Source organism: Nymphaea colorata, chromosome 10 (assembly GCF_008831285.2).
Source record: "Nymphaea colorata isolate Beijing-Zhang1983 chromosome 10, ASM883128v2, whole genome shotgun sequence".
NCBI lineage: Eukaryota > Viridiplantae > Streptophyta > Magnoliopsida > Nymphaeales > Nymphaeaceae > Nymphaea > Nymphaea colorata.
In genome coordinates, this window is record NC_045147.1 from 13,344,917 (window position 1) to 13,362,977 (window position 18,061).

General features: G+C 38.1%; 2 protein-coding genes across 2 annotated transcripts; one reads left to right on the forward strand and one right to left on the reverse strand.

Annotated features, from left to right (window-relative positions):
* Positions 1–1,126: 1,126 nt before the first annotated feature.
* LOC116263235 (beta-1,6-galactosyltransferase GALT31A-like) lies at positions 1,127–7,099 on the reverse strand. Its single transcript, XM_031642888.2, has 11 exons — positions 6,673–7,099; positions 5,420–5,528; positions 5,262–5,326; positions 4,934–5,145; positions 4,781–4,844; positions 4,456–4,528; positions 4,240–4,360; positions 4,064–4,151; positions 3,844–3,969; positions 3,658–3,767; positions 1,127–1,553 (listed from the first exon to the last, which is right to left on the reverse strand). The coding sequence occupies exons 1-11, from the start codon at positions 6,786–6,788 to the stop codon at positions 1,405–1,407; spliced, it is 1,233 nt and encodes a 410-aa protein (XP_031498748.1). The 5' UTR covers positions 6,789–7,099; the 3' UTR covers positions 1,127–1,404.
* Positions 7,100–14,418: 7,319 nt separating this feature from the next.
* On the forward strand, positions 14,419–17,350 carry LOC116262367 (tubulin beta chain-like). The gene is made up of 3 exons (XM_031641668.2): positions 14,419–15,035; positions 15,510–15,779; positions 16,404–17,350. The coding sequence occupies exons 1-3, from the start codon at positions 14,642–14,644 to the stop codon at positions 17,075–17,077; spliced, it is 1,338 nt and encodes a 445-aa protein (XP_031497528.1). The 5' UTR covers positions 14,419–14,641; the 3' UTR covers positions 17,078–17,350.
* The last annotated feature ends 711 nt before the right edge of the window (positions 17,351–18,061 follow it).

Here is an 18,061-nt window from a genome sequence, read left to right on the forward strand (position 1 = left end):
TTTTTTGGGCAGTGTAGCCTCTTAGGCTTCAGCATCACGTTCCAGATGAAGGATTGCTGCTCGAGACGATCGATAATGTCGATACCCAGGAGGGTGCAGAGGACGTCGCCGAATTGAGAGTAGAACTACAGGAGTCTCGTAAAGATGGTACAGTGAAACTGAAGGCCATTCACGAGGAGCAGGCCTGAAGCGGCTGCATGTTGCAGAGAGAAGGAGAGAGTTAACTTCTAAGATGATCAACCGTGACGGACTTCGGGATGGAAAAGCAGCGAAGTTTGGCTGGTGGTTTGTGCCTGAGCGTTGGCGGAAGGTTATTGGACCCGCGGCTGATGGAGCAAGTTTGTACCTGAATCCGGCTTGGATTCCTTCCGGTCCAGTCCCAGTGGGCTTCAGATGGACTCCGGAACATGTCGGTTCAGTGATCAGAATTTCGGCGATATTTCTGAACAATGACAATCTGCTTCTTGCTCCTTATGGTTTCTTAAGTTTGCTGACTCAAATGAGTTCTCACTCTTTCCAAATTAGTTGCAGTAAAAACATTTTGCATTCCTGTTCAATTTGACCAATTTTTAGGATCCTTCTAAAACATCCAAATTTAAGAACATTTGGTGGGACCAAGTTTTGCCTAGGTTGAATCTGCATCAGTCAAGAACTATTTTTATTCATAATTTCTCCTGAATTCTCTAGATTTTTATTCATAATTTCTTCTTAATCTTCTTTACTTCAAAAAGTTTCTTCAAGATAAGACAAAAGCGATGTTAAAAGAAAAGAGGGGGAAATAAAAATTAATGCCATTTTTACTCCAGCTTTAGCCAATTTCAAAAAGTGTAATCTCAGTACGTAGTAAAAGTGCCAGCATTATATGCCGTAAACTATATTTTGGGTCATCCATGAGAACAATATTAACAATGACTTACCCATGAAAATAATGACCTAAATGATGGCCGGAACAAATCAGAAGATCTGGCAGTATCTTTTCTCTCGAAACCATCAGTTTTAAAACAATAGCCTTGTTTCTGAACAAAATAAAGGCCTTCGCTTTTATCGATGGGTGAAAGTGAAAGACATATTGCTGTGAACTAACACTATATCAACGCATTTATTGCACGAATTTAAATACATCAAATAAAAATAAATAAGAATGAGTAAATCGACTTGATATAGTGTTCTATATAGAGGAAAAGGACACTGAATGAATCAAATGAACCTCAACTCGTTACACGTCTGTACTCCAGCAGTCGCCACAAAAAGAGACAGCTTGACAAAGGTGGTGAAAAGAACAGAAGGAATATGAGGTGCCCATACATAGATAGCCTCATGAAGGCTGGAATTCTCAAAATGAGAACAATTATGGCTTTTATGATGAACACACTTTATGTACAGACATTGATAAGCAGATTTCTTTCAGACAGTGGTGTTCCAGATGGCTCGTTCACCTTCACCACAACGTTCATGCACCTCCTTCATTCTCTTTACAGACTTGCAAATACCGCTACAGGTCCAATCGAAGGAAGCGCCACAAGGATTTCCAGCTTTGGCCTTCCACTCGCAATCTACAGAATGTTCAGCACAGTTTGTTTCAGCTCATAAAGTTGAATTAAAACTCATTTTCCCACTGTGGATGAGTCAGCAGAACCGATAAAATCTCTTTTCACTATGTGACGGTTCAATGTGGAGGAAATAGATACCTAGTGAAGGCAATTAGGATACATAATTGGAGGCATATATTGATTCTAGAAGCTTCTGATGCATTCATGGAGAGTTTTATAAAACTATGAATTTCTATTAATGTACGCTGGCACAAAAAGAAACTGCTAGAGGTACCATATCATGGATATCATATGCAATGTTGTAAAAGGTGTAGCATAACAAGTATCGGTCGAGCCAATCCATACGCCATATCGTAACATATTGCAAACGTAGCGGAGTGTATCGTAAAATTAATTTTTTAATTTAAAAAATATTAAAAATCAGAAAAAATCATTAAAATTTTAAAAAAGTAAGAAAAAAATCAAGAAAAATGTATTCAATATAAAAAAAAAATCATCATACACAAGGAACATTCATGTGTGTCAACAACATGTTCAAAAATAAGAAATCAGAGGTTCAAAATAACATAATAGGCATCTATCACAATTTTAAACTTGAAAATTTTATAGAATCTTAGGACTTGGATTACATCACAATTCATAAGTTCAAAACATATAGTTATCATCTTTCATAATTCAACGATAATCACTCTCAAATCGATGAATCCTCAGTGATTTTTGATGAAATTGGGTAAAGTCTCTCTCATCCACGTCTCTTTAGAAACAGGAAGAGAGAGAGGGGGAGAGGAGTGTTTAAACTTTAAAACATAACGCAAAAAGGGGCCATCGGGCTCCTTTTTTGGGTTTTTTCCCATATCGTACGACAAGGGGGTGTATCACCCGTCGTCCGTATCGTACGAACTGGGTAATACGCTTACAATACATGAGCATATCGTCTATCGTAAGTGCACCTTATAGGTTTATACGGTATATATCGCTATCGTACGATATGGATAACATTGATCATCTGGTGAAGCAAGTTTTCTTACCATGAGCCTGACATATGTTTAGCTGGAAAAGCTATGTCAGTTTAGTAGAGCTTCAGAGTAATATAAAGCTGCAGATGAAGAGTTGGGACAGTGACGAGGCAAAAAACTCGAAAAAAAAGCTTTTCCATGTAATCCAAAGGAGGCATTAATGTATGCCTTTTTGTGGAAGTCACATTAGGTAGTCCTTGCACATGGATCATGAGTGATAACTGATAACTGACAACAGCCATAATTCATGTGACATATACACACCATATTAGAAGATCAGACACATGCACATAGTTGCACTGATAAATGAACTTGCATATGCTAGCCTGCCAACACAAAACACACACCTGCCTATGCATGTGCAGATGTACTAGCATATTGATGCTGGAGCTGGGTGGAAGACATATACACCTAAATCTTTACAAACATATAATGCATCATTGTTCTTATGCATTATAATCAAATTATCCACTTGACTTTGGTTCACATATAGACATACTATGTCTGCATTTCACCAATTGGAAAGATAGAGGTTTCCAGAGGACAGATCAGAAACATAATGACATAAGTCAGGTGCAGAAAGAACATTCACCACAGAGATAAATATGAACTTTTCAACATTCAAACAAAGACTGACATGTACTTTATTATAGCTTCTAAATTCTATCAAGAAAGAATTAGGTACATAGATTGCTGGAATGGCTCAGGCAACACATCCATAATTTGATCTTATAGGGTTAGGGTTGTTTACAACTTTACATAGTGGAAAGTTGGTGCTTCAATTCACTACCGAGATTTGTGCTTATTTTTTTTTATCATGCGCACTATCTAACTCATCTTCTTGTTTTCATATAAAAGAGGGAACCACTTATTAGAAAAAAAATCTCCAGTGAAATCAAAAGGATTGCATCCTCAACAAATGCAAATCAGAATATGGTGTTAGCTAAGAAAGATGAGGTAACAAACTGACTCTGCATCATTGCAAAGGAAGATAAGCAGTATAAAAATACAATTGTATCTGTGCAAGAAAGATGAGCAGGGGAATGCACATTTTATTAGTTAAATATAAAACTTTTAACTTGAGAAACGACCTGGTGGTGTTCCACAACAGAGGTTCTGTTCATCAATCTGCTCCACATCAAGACCAATAAGCCAAGAACCAACAGACACGTCTTCATTTGCATATTTATGTAACATACGCCTGCAAAATGTGCAGAATGTATTAAGGAACATTTCCAAATTCAGTTAAATACAAAACATGAAGCAAAGACACTTACCGGTTGATAGATATGTAGGTTGCTAAATCTTTTGAGATTGCATACAACTGGCCAACTGCATGTCTGAAATATTTGTTTCCTACTTCACCAAATTTCCAGAATTCTGGTTCATGATATTTAACCCCCCTGCATGACATGTTTCATAATTCACACGAGGGAAAAATAACTGTGCCCACAAAATTTAGATATTTTCTCCTAATAAGAACAAACTGTATCTTACTTTTGTGAAAGAACAGGCTCTGACTTCATGCAGCCTATGTACACATGCCGTTTTGACCGGTGCTGTGACAGAATAGAGGCTATCATGCCTGAAATCGTTATAAAGAAATTTAGAGAATAAAAATTATTAAAATATCAGAATCGAAGGAAAGAAGACAGGTAGCAAAAACTACCAACCTGGATTGACATGTACATCATCATCCACTTTGATGAAGAAATCAGCATCCCATTTTGCTACCGCTGTTGAAAAGTACGCAAGAGTTTTTGAAGACAACTTACGATAACCTTCTACATGGTTCTGAAAAAAGAAAGGTGGAAGTCAGAATAAATATATGTACTTAAGTAATCCAATAAAGCTAAAAGTCACATTATTATTGTGAATTACAGTCACACCAATCTCAGAAAATCATGATGCTGCTCATCCTCTGCATCGATAGCAAGATCAAGAACACCCCCAGGGGTTGCACTACAAATGAAGAGAAAGGTTTAACATTGATTACTAAGCCATGAAAGTTACTACCAATGAAGGCAAGAAAATCTCCAATATTGATTGACAATTTGACTGACCTAGAAAAATTATTAAGAGCAGAACATCAAGTTACCAAGACAGAGGCTAGATTATATGATAGTACTTTCTTCAAGATACCACTATCGGTTTGCAAAATTTGTTTTTCCATTTAAGATATCAGAACAAGCTTTGATGGGGGATAAGGCAAACCTGCGGCCAATAACAAACCGTATGACAATTCCTTTTTCTTTCTCTAGTTGTTTAAGTTTGACTCCTACCAAAATCATAACAAGAAGCAATGTCAATCAACAGAAATAATTGAACAAGTTCATATTGGCAAGTAATGGTAAACTTTCTAAAAACCTTCTGGCATCCATGTATGCCTGATAGAATCTCGACGCTTGCGGCTACTGAAAGTTGTCATGATTCCCATTACAAAGAATATCTTTGGATGCTCTTTTGGAGTTTCATCTCGTAGGTCCCTAACAGCATGGGATCCATTTAGAGTGCTTGCCTGCGAGGCCCTAGAAGAAGCTAGTTGCATCTCCAATGTGGAAATTGTTCTCTCCAAAGTCCTGAAAGGCCACCAAAAACCCACCATATATTATGCCAAGATAGTGTATAAGACTTAAAATATTACTCACAAAAGCTAAAATGAACAAAGAATACTCTGAGCAACATGAACATTTACATGATTATGTCATGCGTGTTTGAAACCTGACTAAGGATGTCACCAGCACGGGTAGAAGCTTCCTTCTGCAACGAGAAAAACTGAGGAGGTCAGATCAAAAGCAAATATGAGACATGATATACGCAGCAGATTATGTTATCTTTTAAGAAGCAACCCACATTCTTATTTTTGCAGTCTGCCGCAACTGTGACGTCCCTCACTCCATAATCTGTCAGAGATAATATAGTTGTTTCATGTCTCTTAATTGGATCTGGAAATTTTAAGATCCTGTAATGAAAATCAACTTTATGTCATGATATACAGTCAGAATAGCCAATTTTAGTTGCAGGAATAAAAGGTAAGGAAGCCTGGGACGGTAATAATGAGTGGAAGAATCGCCAGAAATAACTACTCTCAGCTATTTCACTCTGTCATGTCACACAACAAATACTCTCTTTTCTGGAGTCTGTGGCAGAATCTGATCTACTCTTCATGCCATGGTGCATTTTTGTTTGCCAAGGGAATGACTGACAATTTGGAATGACTTGTAGGGGGTGATTAGTTGCCTCTAAACTTGAAACTGATATCTGCTTGATTCCAGTTCATTCCAATTTCAATTTTATCATTTTCTTTTTCATGACAACCACCTAAACAACTTTTTTCCGTGTCCATATGATGTCTGCTTGCACTATGTTGCATCTTCTTACCACAGCATTTGCATCAGCTAATACACTTATCATATAGTGGATTATGTTTCTATGTTAGATGCACCGCTTACAGTAACTCAAGGTCTATGGAATAGCATAGCAAGATTTCTGTGACCATACTCCATTTTTATGCATACACCACTACTCTCCATAATTCTCCCTGGAAACTGGAGACACGACAATGGAAGCGATCATGGTCGACTCTTGCTCAGAGGTCCAATGCAAATTTAGCTCTGACTGCTTCATGTCCAAATCGGTATTCATAATCAGTTCAATCACACCATTGCAGATTTGAAAGCGTGAAAATTTTCATTTTCGATTGGCCTTATTGACTTGATTACAATGAGAAGCTAACTCCCTAGAATACCTCGCACTTAGCAATGAAACAGGACAGCCCTATAACCAAAATAGCCTTGAACATAAGGCGCGGAAATTGTTCAAAAGCTACATACAAAGTACACATGCCAACAACCTCTCATGGCAGAGGAGAAAATCTACCAACATTGACCTTCAATATTCGAAAGAAATGCATCGAAACACCTTTGCTCCTCCATAAAACATTCGCACTAGGAAAACTCCTCCAGCGCAAGCAATCGCCACAAAAATGGCAACAGGAAAAGAAGAAAAGAACACTATCTAACGTTAACAAACAACAGCTGATCCAAAACCATCAAACAACAGAAGCAACATATAAAAAAACAATCCAGAGAGAGAGAGAGAGAGACCAGTTGGAAATTAGAGCACCAAAACAGAAGCTTGCAAAGCACACAAGAGGCAGCCATAGTTTGCTGATTCTACCACTAGCTCCTCTTTGATGCTTTCCTGCAGGAGTCAACCCCATCGAGAAAGGAAAAACACGCTGAGCCTACTCTCTTTTCTGCTCTATCTCTACCTGATAGTTAGCAATCATCGCCATTTTTTGAGAATTCAAAGAGGAAGAATTCAAGGCCACCATTCTGCGATATTTTGACTACATGACTCTAGTGGCCGCGTCAGCCTTTCCACGTCTTGGCCCACAAGGCGACTCGAGCTGCTTCATTTGGAGGCATGGAAATGGGAAGAAAACTACGCGGCAACTTCACCAATTTGACCAAAGTAGCTTCGTCGGTGAGGCCAGTGTGTTTACCAAAGGATTGGAAAATGAGTTCAGAGAAAAATCAGTTCCCTGTTTTTGCTGGAATTTCAGCTTTGTAAACAGGATCGGGTCGGATTCAGGCATTACAAGGGATCTTGTGTGTAATCGGCTGTACAGTAAGACTTGGAGCCTTAAGGAAAATTTTGCAACCAATCCCACATCCAAACAGCATTAGATCTGACTTTTGTACGTATGTTCTGATAGGATTTTAGTCAAATTTCATCATCATTTTGGGCTCATATAAAAGTATCCGTGTGTATAAAATGCAGATCCAGCAATTGGTTTGATCCTTTTTCCTTTATTATGAACAAACTCTAATGGTCCAATTCGTGTTTGAGTATTCTAAGGACCTGCTTGGCAACAGTAAGATATTGTCACTTTCTTATAAATGTCCCTTAAAAAATGAAGCTGTTTGGCAACTGTAAGATGTTATTACTCTCTCATAAATGTCTCCTAACAAATGGATTGGATTTGTCAAACAAGCGCTCCATAAATCTACCTACTTTCATGGTAAAAATCAGCTTGTGGCCATAAGCCTTTATATTTTCCCTTACAAGTCAATGTATTTTCCTGTTCATAAGTACTTCAGACATATCGGCGGTTTAGTTTAATAACTTTTTAAATTAAAAAGGATTGAATGCAGTGGCAGAGCCACATAAAGACTGGTGTGGGCAGTTGCCCACACCAGCTCCTTAATTTTTCTTCATTTTTACATTAAGGTCTTCTAATATTTACTTTGCTATACATATAATAAGTACCCCTTCAAATATGAAAATGTGTGAACTAATGCCCATCCAGAAAATTTTTCTCGCTCCACCAATGATTGAGAGTCCGATATTAAGTGTAAATATCCTGTCATAACGCGAGCGAAAGGCAGATGAGAAATTATTCCCCAATTACAAGGAAATTTAGTCCCTCACAGAGCCTAATAAGATTAGAAACACCAGGAGATCCCACGGCCAAGTTTGTGCCTCCCGAGACGCACTGAGGAGATGGAATAATGGCCAACCTGTTCTATTATTTCAAGTCTTGGGATATTAACTTCTTTTTGTGTTATCAAGGTTCGTCAACGGCCTCCCTTCTCATTTTCAAGAAATATAAAATCAAGCCCGTGAAGTTGGTGCCAAACACGATGCGAAAGTGTGAGAATCGTGGTGCGGAGTGCCAATATATATATATATATATATATATATATATATATATATATATATAGAAAGATGGCGCAGCAACCAGTTTGGACGTAAGGGTATTTTTTATGCTACTATTACGACTTTAAGAAATTTTTCCTCTTAGAAGCTAATTTTTCTAGTGATGATCCCAAGTACGGTACTCATGTCTTTCATTATATAGAAAAGTAACATCAGCTTAGGTTATAAATTATGCCTTGCATATTGAGATATTAAAAATCTTGTTAAAGGCGTCATTTTCACTCCTCAGGTGTTTGGATCAGGTGAGATCTAATAGATGGCCAGTTTTCATATCAAATCTTAGAACTTCGGGGGTATCAACTCCATGATCCATGTGCCGCAAAAGTGTAGTTGTGAACGTGCAAATTAAAATGCAGCGGGGTAGTATCTTAAGACACCGAAAGCAAGTCATGTACGTTTAAAAACAAAGAGTTGGGCGAGGATTTTGACCTTCATGTAGTGGTAGGTCTCCCCTGCTCACTCGAAAAAAAAGGCGTCACTTAGTTAGTGATTATATTCAATTTTTTGGGTGAGTGAGAGGATGACGACCTACTATCGAAAAAGTGCCGAATGGCAAGCGAGCCGAACCATTCATGAGTATAAATTGTGCTGGTAAAATGGTCAGGCCATTTTTGCGATGAATTAACTGCAGCTCCAACAAAACAAACAGAACAGAACAAAATTAGGTTAATTTCTTGAAAAACACAATGTTTTAACATTAGAAGAGTTTGAATTTTTGGTTTAGTAAAAAGAGTATCTCATCCTACCGTTTAGCAGAGAGTCGAAACTTCCACCCTCTCTCGTATCTTTCTACTATAGAAGGCCTACTTTAAAGTGATGTTTTTTGTATTATTCAACTTACAGGCTAACTTTTTTTTTTTTCACGAAAAGAACTTGAACCATACTTAAGATCAAGCTAACTTTTTGTTCATGAAAAAAAAAAGCCTAAAACTAGAAATAATAAATCCAATACCTACTTATTTTGAAGGCAACCAATTTACTCGTGTTGAAGATATTTGGAAGCGAGGCTTGGCCACTAGATCGCCCAAGCAAATTCAATTTTCCAAAGGTAGGTAAACTGCTTTGGAGTAGATGATCTCACCCTTAAAAATTTAATGCAATAAGTTAAAAGCGAAACTAATAAAAAATGTTTTTTTTTTTTTCTTCCCTGCCGCACATGAACGTGAGCAGGAGATGCTTTCTGTTAAGTGCCTAGAAAGGCAAACAAGACCAAACTAAGGAAAATTTTCACTGATGATGACCTTGTTTTGTTTCTAATTCCAGCAAAAGACGTTGTGCTTCTTAATTTTGTGTCAGCTGCAGCTTTTTTTTTTGTTTAATTGCTAAATGCAAGCGTAACTACTTACTGATGCTGTTTTCAAATTCTTTACGGTGTAAATCCCATATGATCTCGCAGATCAAAACGGAATAATATGGTTTCTTCACTTTTGAAACGGGTTATGTGCACACTCCTGTACAAAATAATTGTGCACACAAATATTTAATGATCAAAATACCTTTGTTTAAGTAAAAAAAAAAAGAAGAAGAAATTATTTAGGAGGAAAAAAAAAGAGGCACGAAAAAAGTTAGAAAGTCTAAAATATACGTTTTTATATAGAAAAAATCGAAAAAACTCCAACCCCGCATTCTTGTTCCCTTCAGTTTACCTCATGATTATTTCATTATTTATATATGAACTAGCTACTTCTCATGTAAAAGAAAAAATTTTGAGGCTTTCTTTTAAACATTTGCCCCTTAAGTGGAGAATTCCCTATTAAACTGGCTGTTGAATGTAAAATTGCTTTGTTGCTGTCATCGCTTATATTTTTCACTTTTTCAGCGTCTGGCAATCTTTCTTTCTCTCTCAACCACAACCATCCATCACGTGCAATCTGGTTATTTATGTTAAAAATACACTTTTGTAGTGAACTTTTTTCTAAACGACCGCACATGACCTTTCTACTTAATTACATCGAAATTTCATTTTAAAAATATCATTCCTCCCAACGAGGGTTGAATTTGTTACGGTTAAAAAACATACAAGAGACCGGCTTGATCTCTCTCTCTCTCTCTCTCTCTCTCTCTCTCTCTCTCTCTCTCTCTTTATATATATATATATATATATATATATTAGGTAAGGTATAGTTAATAAAATGACAATGTTGTATAAAATATTTAGAGAGAGAGAGAGGTTAGTAGGCAACCAATTTTTAATTCGAATTCCGTAGCATCATTAATTCCTTGTATTGAAAGAGTCATCAATATATAAGTTAAAGTACAGTTGGAGAGTCATATGTGGTACTGGAAACAGGACCTAAGATGAAAATACTTCTCCTACTCGAATATTAGTAAAAATTAAATCTAAATTAGATTCTAAGCTGCTGATTAACCAGTCGATGTCAGCAATTCCAATTAATCGATCCAGTTGTTATGAATTGGCAAAACTCATTATTATATGATTTTAAAAAAATTGTGAAAGTTAAACTAGATAAGTATCCCTGAAAATATTGAATAATTAAAAAAAAAAACACGCACACACACACACGGAATCCTTGCCGGTTGAATCCGCCAACTCGGGCTAGTTTGCAGTCTTTGTATGGTATTTATAATACCATTTTGTTGATTTATGTCTAAACTGTGCGCACTCGGCAGTGCTAGTGGTCACGACAGGTCCAACAGTTTCTAACACAGTAGGATTAATATACAAATGCACCTTAAAGTTGAACTGACTAAGCTAGCAGTGCCGGGATGAGTCCCCACTGATTAGTTTGGAAATATATTATAACAGCATCTCAATTAGCAATAATAAAAAAATTCTAGTATATGAACAAAGTGACAAGAGCTAAACGAGTCAAGTTCAAGCCCGCACTTAATTTATGGAGTTGAGCACGAGCTCACCTCATAAAGCTCAATTCGATGAGCCGAACAATATGTCAAGTCTGAGCTCGAACTCGTTGTACATTCCTAACCATGGTACCCATTCAAACACCAAACTGCGGATCCCGGATATGTTCTCCCAGTTGAAGGCACCAAAAGAAACAAAAAAAAAAAAAAAATCATAACGATCGCGATCTATGCACCTTTTTCATCCCATGAAGTGGAAAACAAGCGATGCCAATGTCAAGTTTTTAGATCAAAGGAAGCTTTCGAAGATGTGCAAGCGTTGCTGTATATTGCAGATTTATCGCCACCGGAAAGCTGATTATGCGCTTTGGACAGAAAATAAACTCCGGCACATTAAACATCGTTCATCTTTATAAACAACTCTCAAATTGCATTCTAAAACTTCATATATAATATATATATATCAGATTTACAAACTTATCCAGTTTAATTATTCCAGCCTTGATTATACCCCTAATATATGAACTCTAAGACAACATGAGTTTGACTAATGTGGGTACTACTGTAACACTTAAATTGAAAGGTGTACCACAGAACCATCCAAGTCTCGAAGCAATCAAGACTATAAGAGCAAGGGGAAGGGGGTGACTTTCACCTCTCACGTACCACTTTAACAGCAATGCTCTGATGGGTTCACAAGGTTGCTTCTCAAATTGACTTGAACATGAGAGACTAGGGATGCAAACATATTGAATCTATATAACTACTAGATGCAAAGGAAGCTGGGTTAAGATCAGACCTAATAGCAAAACTCTTATTTCACATCCAGCCAATTTGCGAACCTAGATTAATTCTTCTAACAGTTTCTACAAGCTAGTCATTTTCCTTTTATTATTGAACGAGAAGGTTGAAAATGATCGATTTGAAGCCATACCAACTTATGGTAGGCCAGCTACCCTATTAAGCATGAATTGCTCAAACCAATTCTCTAGCAAGGTAGGGGTGGAGCGAAGGGGGGCAGTAGGGGCTAGGGGGCTCCACTTCACATTTTGAATAATTAAAATTTACCCATTAAATTTTTCAAAAATATGAGTTTGGCTCCCGTAAAACTTTTGAGAAATAGGTATTGGGGTCTTATATTCAGTGTACCGCATGATAGTTCAGTCGTGGGTCTACCCCGTAGCCAGGTCAATGGAGCTGGCACTGCACCTGAAAACTAGTCGAGATGACCGAATCTACAACACTAGGAGTAAAGGTTGTGTGCAGCGTTATGTATGCGCTGTACTAAAAGAAGGAAGGGAGATGTTTTTGTAATTTTTTTAAAAAAAAATGTTCCTTGTAGTCATTTCTTTTTTTTTTTTTATCTTACCAAAAACTTTTTTTTTGTGTAAATGAAGAGTACTTTTGTCATTAACCATACTTTCATGCACAAGTATGACACATATAACCAGGTGGCCGTGGCCAACACTAGAGGCAGCTTGCCGCACACTCGTATAAACCCGGACATTTGTGGTCGGACCCACTGATCTCAAATGAAAGGAACCTCCCACCAGCAGGAGTCCGGGTTGGTAATGGCGACTTGCTCATGAAGACGGGAGAAACAGAAGCTGCTGCTTTAGGCAAAGCAGCAAGTTGTTGTCATGTGGCCTTTTGCCCAGAGGGATCATGTGCGCTCCCCTGCCATCCTCCAAAATTTTTACTTGATTAAAGGAAGAAAGCGCCAACCCCATCTTGCACGCCAAGAATTTCTTGGACCCCATTTTTGCTCAAAGTTGTTCCTTCCTCCCCCCTTTTCTAGCTCAACTTGCTTCCAATTACAAACGCTTCTCCTTCTTTCAGAAAAATGCCAATACGTTTGATTTATTGAATACAACCCGAGAAATGTACTTCGGATCTGGTAACGTAACTCAAATACGGTTGGCCCAAATTTGGTTACCTTATATATATATATATATATATATATATATATATATATATATATATATATATATATATATATATATATATATATATATATATATATAAAACCTGGTATTAGATTGTGATCCAAACACCCTGTATAGACTTTTTCAATTTAATATCCATCACGTTGGATCCAACTCCGATTTCATGGATATAAAATTGGGTTAAAGTGGACTTGAGATTCCCAGGTCTATCCAACCGCTTCCTGCCCTTCTTTGTTACTTGGAATGTACTCTTTCCTTTTTGGCCCACCACCAACAAATGAATTGCACTTCCACTTCCTCTTCTCCGTATAAAAGTGTCGGTACCCTCACAAGCCAAAAAATCACTTGCTTGCACTTGTATCTTTAGAAAACCAGTGGTTTTTTTTTTTCCGAAATGCTGAGAAAATTCTCTCTTCTAAGTTTTGAGTTATAATGTTGCATTGTTTATAGATTCAGATAAGATCATCTAAGCACATTAAAATATTGGATTTAGTTCTAATTCAGTTCAGTATCTGAACCATTTCCTTTCCCTCTGTCCTTGGGATCCAAAGCTGCTTGGGGACCTGGGTGGAAGAATCGTACGCCCATCAACTAGAGTATTATGCATCCGCCGTTTGCAATCTCTTAATAACAATCTAAATTCAAGACTACAAGCGCAACTTAAGTTCCTAAGCTCTAGCAATTTATGAGCTTAAAGGCGTCATTCAGATTCGTGAAATTTAAGATGCAATGACTATAAATTTATGGTGGGCTTGGTCCACAAATAATTATAAATATGAGATCCGAGTCAATCAAACACTTTCTTCTACTTAATTCTAACACCCACCGACAGGTCCATAAAATTGGCACCCATTTGGGTTCATTTCCTTGAACACTCTTGCTTTAAAGGCAAGTTGATCAGATCTATCCGCTATTTTAACCCCCATTCCCTTTTAGGAATATCAAGCTCATGTGCCCTTTATTATATCTGATTTATCATATATTTAGATTTGAATTGGGATTGAAATCTAATGAAAAAAAGTTTATACGATATCTGAATCTGATTTTTTAAACTCACAAAAAAAAAAATCAATATGCGGTCCACTTTAAATTCACAACCAAACCCATTTCAAAACTATGTTATGTTAAAGAATGAACTTTCAAAATATATGGATATTGGATGCAGAAACATTTAAATGGAGGGCATAAACGTAACTTTACGTGAGGTCGTTATATCAACAAACCGGATATCTAGATAACCGGCGAACATCTCACTCTGGTCTGGCCAGATCAACGGCCGAGATCTCGCGATCGGGGAAGAAAACTACAAATCAGTGTCGCAGCCGTTGAAGTGAAAAACTATTTAAAGCGCGCATCTTGTGGGAAAGAAGGCCAAACTCTCACTGCTCTGTGATCAGCAAACCAGAGTAGAGCTCTGAACTACTTTCACTTCCATATTTCCTGGCCTGCAGGAGCATACTACTGAGGTCTAGGATTTTTTTTTTTCCCCTGCCTCTCTTTGCCTTCCTGATCTTGCCGGAAACCGTCGAACTCGTCTCCCAGCTGCGGCGATCTTAGGGTTTTCGCTTGTTCTTCGGCCAGAATGCGGGAGATCCTTCACATCCAGGGAGGCCAATGCGGGAACCAGATCGGGGCCAAGTTCTGGGAGGTGATCTGCGATGAGCACGGCATTGACGCCACTGGAGCGTACCACGGTGACTCCAGCCTTCAGCTCGAGCGGATCAATGTCTACTACAATGAGGCCAGCGGCGGGCGCTACGTTCCCCGGGCCGTCCTGATGGATCTCGAGCCGGGGACGATGGACAGCGTTAGATCAGGCCCTTACGGCCAGGTTTTCCGGCCGGATAACTTCGTGTTTGGACAGACCGGGGCCGGGAACAACTGGGCGAAGGGGCATTACACTGAGGGCGCGGAGCTCATAGATGCGGTGCTTGATGTCGTCCGGAAGGAGGCGGAGAATTGCGATTGCCTTCAAGGTTTAATTTTTCTCGTTTATTTTTTCTTCACTCTTTCTGATGATTTTTTTTTTTTTCACTTTTTCTTCGAGTGAAGCGGAAACTTTTAATATACATAACAAACTAAAAGGCGGTCTAGATCTTAACTAAATGAATGTTAAGATCTTTGAGTTGCTCTTTTTTGTTAAAGAAAGGGAAAGATCATGGAGTTATAACAAGAAGTTCTTGTGCAGTTGTTTTAACGAAAATATTTCATCCATCTTAGTCATGAAATTTTTTTTTGTCATCTGTTTTATGATTCTGCATATTTCCTACATTTATCTTTTGGCTGCCAGCCTAAAACCTTTATAAAAATAAGAAAAAAAATTCTTTTAGTCCCATTTTTGGCGCAGTCCATTCTACTGCTTTTCAGTAATTCCGTAACCACATTTTCTTGAATAAATAGAATTTTTAGTGGTTTTATGAACTTATGGATGGGGATTTCTTGGTAAGCAGGATTTCAGGTCTGCCATTCTCTTGGAGGAGGAACTGGATCGGGCATGGGAACACTTCTGATTTCAAAGATTCGGGAGGAGTATCCTGACAGGATGATGCTCACCTTCTCTGTTTTTCCGTCACCGAAGGTTTCCGACACGGTGGTGGAACCATACAACGCAACTCTCTCAGTGCATCAATTGGTGGAGAACGCTGATGAGTGCATGGTTCTTGACAACGAGGCTTTGTACGATATCTGCTTCCGAACGCTTAAACTTACTACTCCTACTTGTAAGATCTCTCTCTCTCTCTCTCTCTCCCGATGATTTGGACCGGTTTTCACTTTCATGGCTTTTCGGATGCTCGCAATAACAATTTTGAATTTTTTTTGCACCATTCATGATACTTTATTAAGTCGTTATATCTGCCATGTTCTATAAATTGACATAAGAGCCTTATCTGCAAAACCTGGTCATAGATCTTGTTCTAAATATAAATATGAAAATTTTTTGTAGTGTTTCAAAACTTTGGCTTTATTCAGGAAATTTTCCTTAAAATATTGGCGTCCATATTGTATACATTATCAAGTTTACTTATCGCCTTCAAACGCTATTTTCAAAATTATTGTCCGTTAGCCAACTTTACTTGTAAAGACCTCACGAGAAAATGAGGAAATTTTGTAAAAGACCACCGATTAATAAAACAAGCTCGGTCATCAGTCTGTTGTTGATCTAGTACTTTTCTTCTTCTTTTTTTCCAAGCCTGTTAAATTAAAACAAAAGAAAACAGTTTTTTGCTTGAAGACCATGAGTTTTATCTATGGGTTGATCAAATGATGCTTTTTTTCTGTTCCGTGGAAGTCACGGTAATTTGTTTCAACGAACCTCTGACATGACTGTGACTTGCTCCTTTCAGTTGGTGATCTTAACCATTTGATCTCTGCAACCATGAGTGGTGTCACCTGTTGTCTAAGATTCCCAGGACAACTCAACTCAGACCTGAGAAAGCTGGCTGTAAACCTGATCCCATTTCCCCGCCTCCATTTCTTCATGGTCGGATTCGCGCCCTTGACTTCTCGTGGTTCTCAAGTATATCGCTCCTTGACCGTCCCTGAGCTCACTCAGCAGATGTGGGATGCAAAGAACATGATGTGCGCAGCTGATCCCCGCCATGGCCGCTACCTCACTGCCTCTGCAATGTTCCGTGGCCGCATGAGTACCAAAGAAGTGGATGAGCAGATGCTTAATGTGCAGAACAAGAATTCCTCGTACTTTGTTGAATGGATCCCCAATAATGTGAAATCTAGTGTATGTGACATCCCACCTAAAGGATTGAAGATGGCATCTACGTTCATCGGCAATTCCACTTCAATTCAGGAGATGTTCCGTCGCGTAAGCGAGCAGTTCACTGCCATGTTCAGGAGAAAGGCTTTTCTTCATTGGTATACTGGAGAAGGCATGGATGAGATGGAGTTCACTGAAGCTGAGAGCAATATGTATGATCTCGTGTCCGAGTATCAGCAATATCAAGATGCAACTGCTGATGAAGAGGATGACTATGAACCTGAGGAAGAAGAGGCTACAAGCTGATTGCGTTGCAGAAGGTGTCAAATATTAGAAGCTGATTGCGTTGCAGAAGGTGTCAAATATTAGGAACTTGGTCCTTGTGGAAGTTCTCTTAGTAGTGATCAGTTTGGGCTTGTCTGGGTGCAATTTGTAGGCTTTCGGGTGTTAAAACAATAGGCTATTGAGTGATTTATTGTTTCCTTTTGCTCTTTTCCTCCCTTTTAGATCATGACAGAATTGTAGTCCGACTGAAAACTGTTTGTCGTGTGCAGTTGATGATGAGTGCCCTTTACCTAATTGATGTTCATGATCTCCTCTTTTCTTTTCTTTCAGCTGCAGCGACTAGTTAGCCGACCTCGCCTTCAAAAACAAAATATCAAACGCACATGGAGTCCCAAGATTCTTTTCCTTCTTTAGTTTTTAAGTTAATTGATTTTGTCATGAACGAAATTTAGCTAAATTCTCGTGTCCCAATATGACCGGATCCTTATGGTTGACAAATAATTCACTCAGGCAGTCTCGAAGACTACAGAAGGAATGGTGAGGACTTTTATGCTCACAAGAAAATGAAAAATAAAAAAATTGTGACACAAGAATTTCATCTTATGGATTAACTGCATTTTACTTGTTATAGTTAGTGTTATAACAAGTATAGCACCTTCATAAACTATCTAACAACATGTCGGATATTTATAAATGTTTCAATATTTCAAAACCGTCTGTAAATTTGAATCGGGTGGAGCTACTTATGGATTCGAAATGGAATGCTCCTTAGAGTCGGTTTCAGCACAAACTATAAAACCTAATTCCAATTTTTACATGAAACAGGATTTGGATGTCTACCGTGATGCGTGTGACATTCAACGAGATACAAGTTCATCTACTAACTGGATTTAGATTCCCTTCTTAAATCCGACAAATCCTGATTCAGGTTAGATATCAGATAGTGAACCATTACATCCCTAAAATTGAGGCTCTGTCTCTCGAAAAATACTTCCCTGCCGGTTT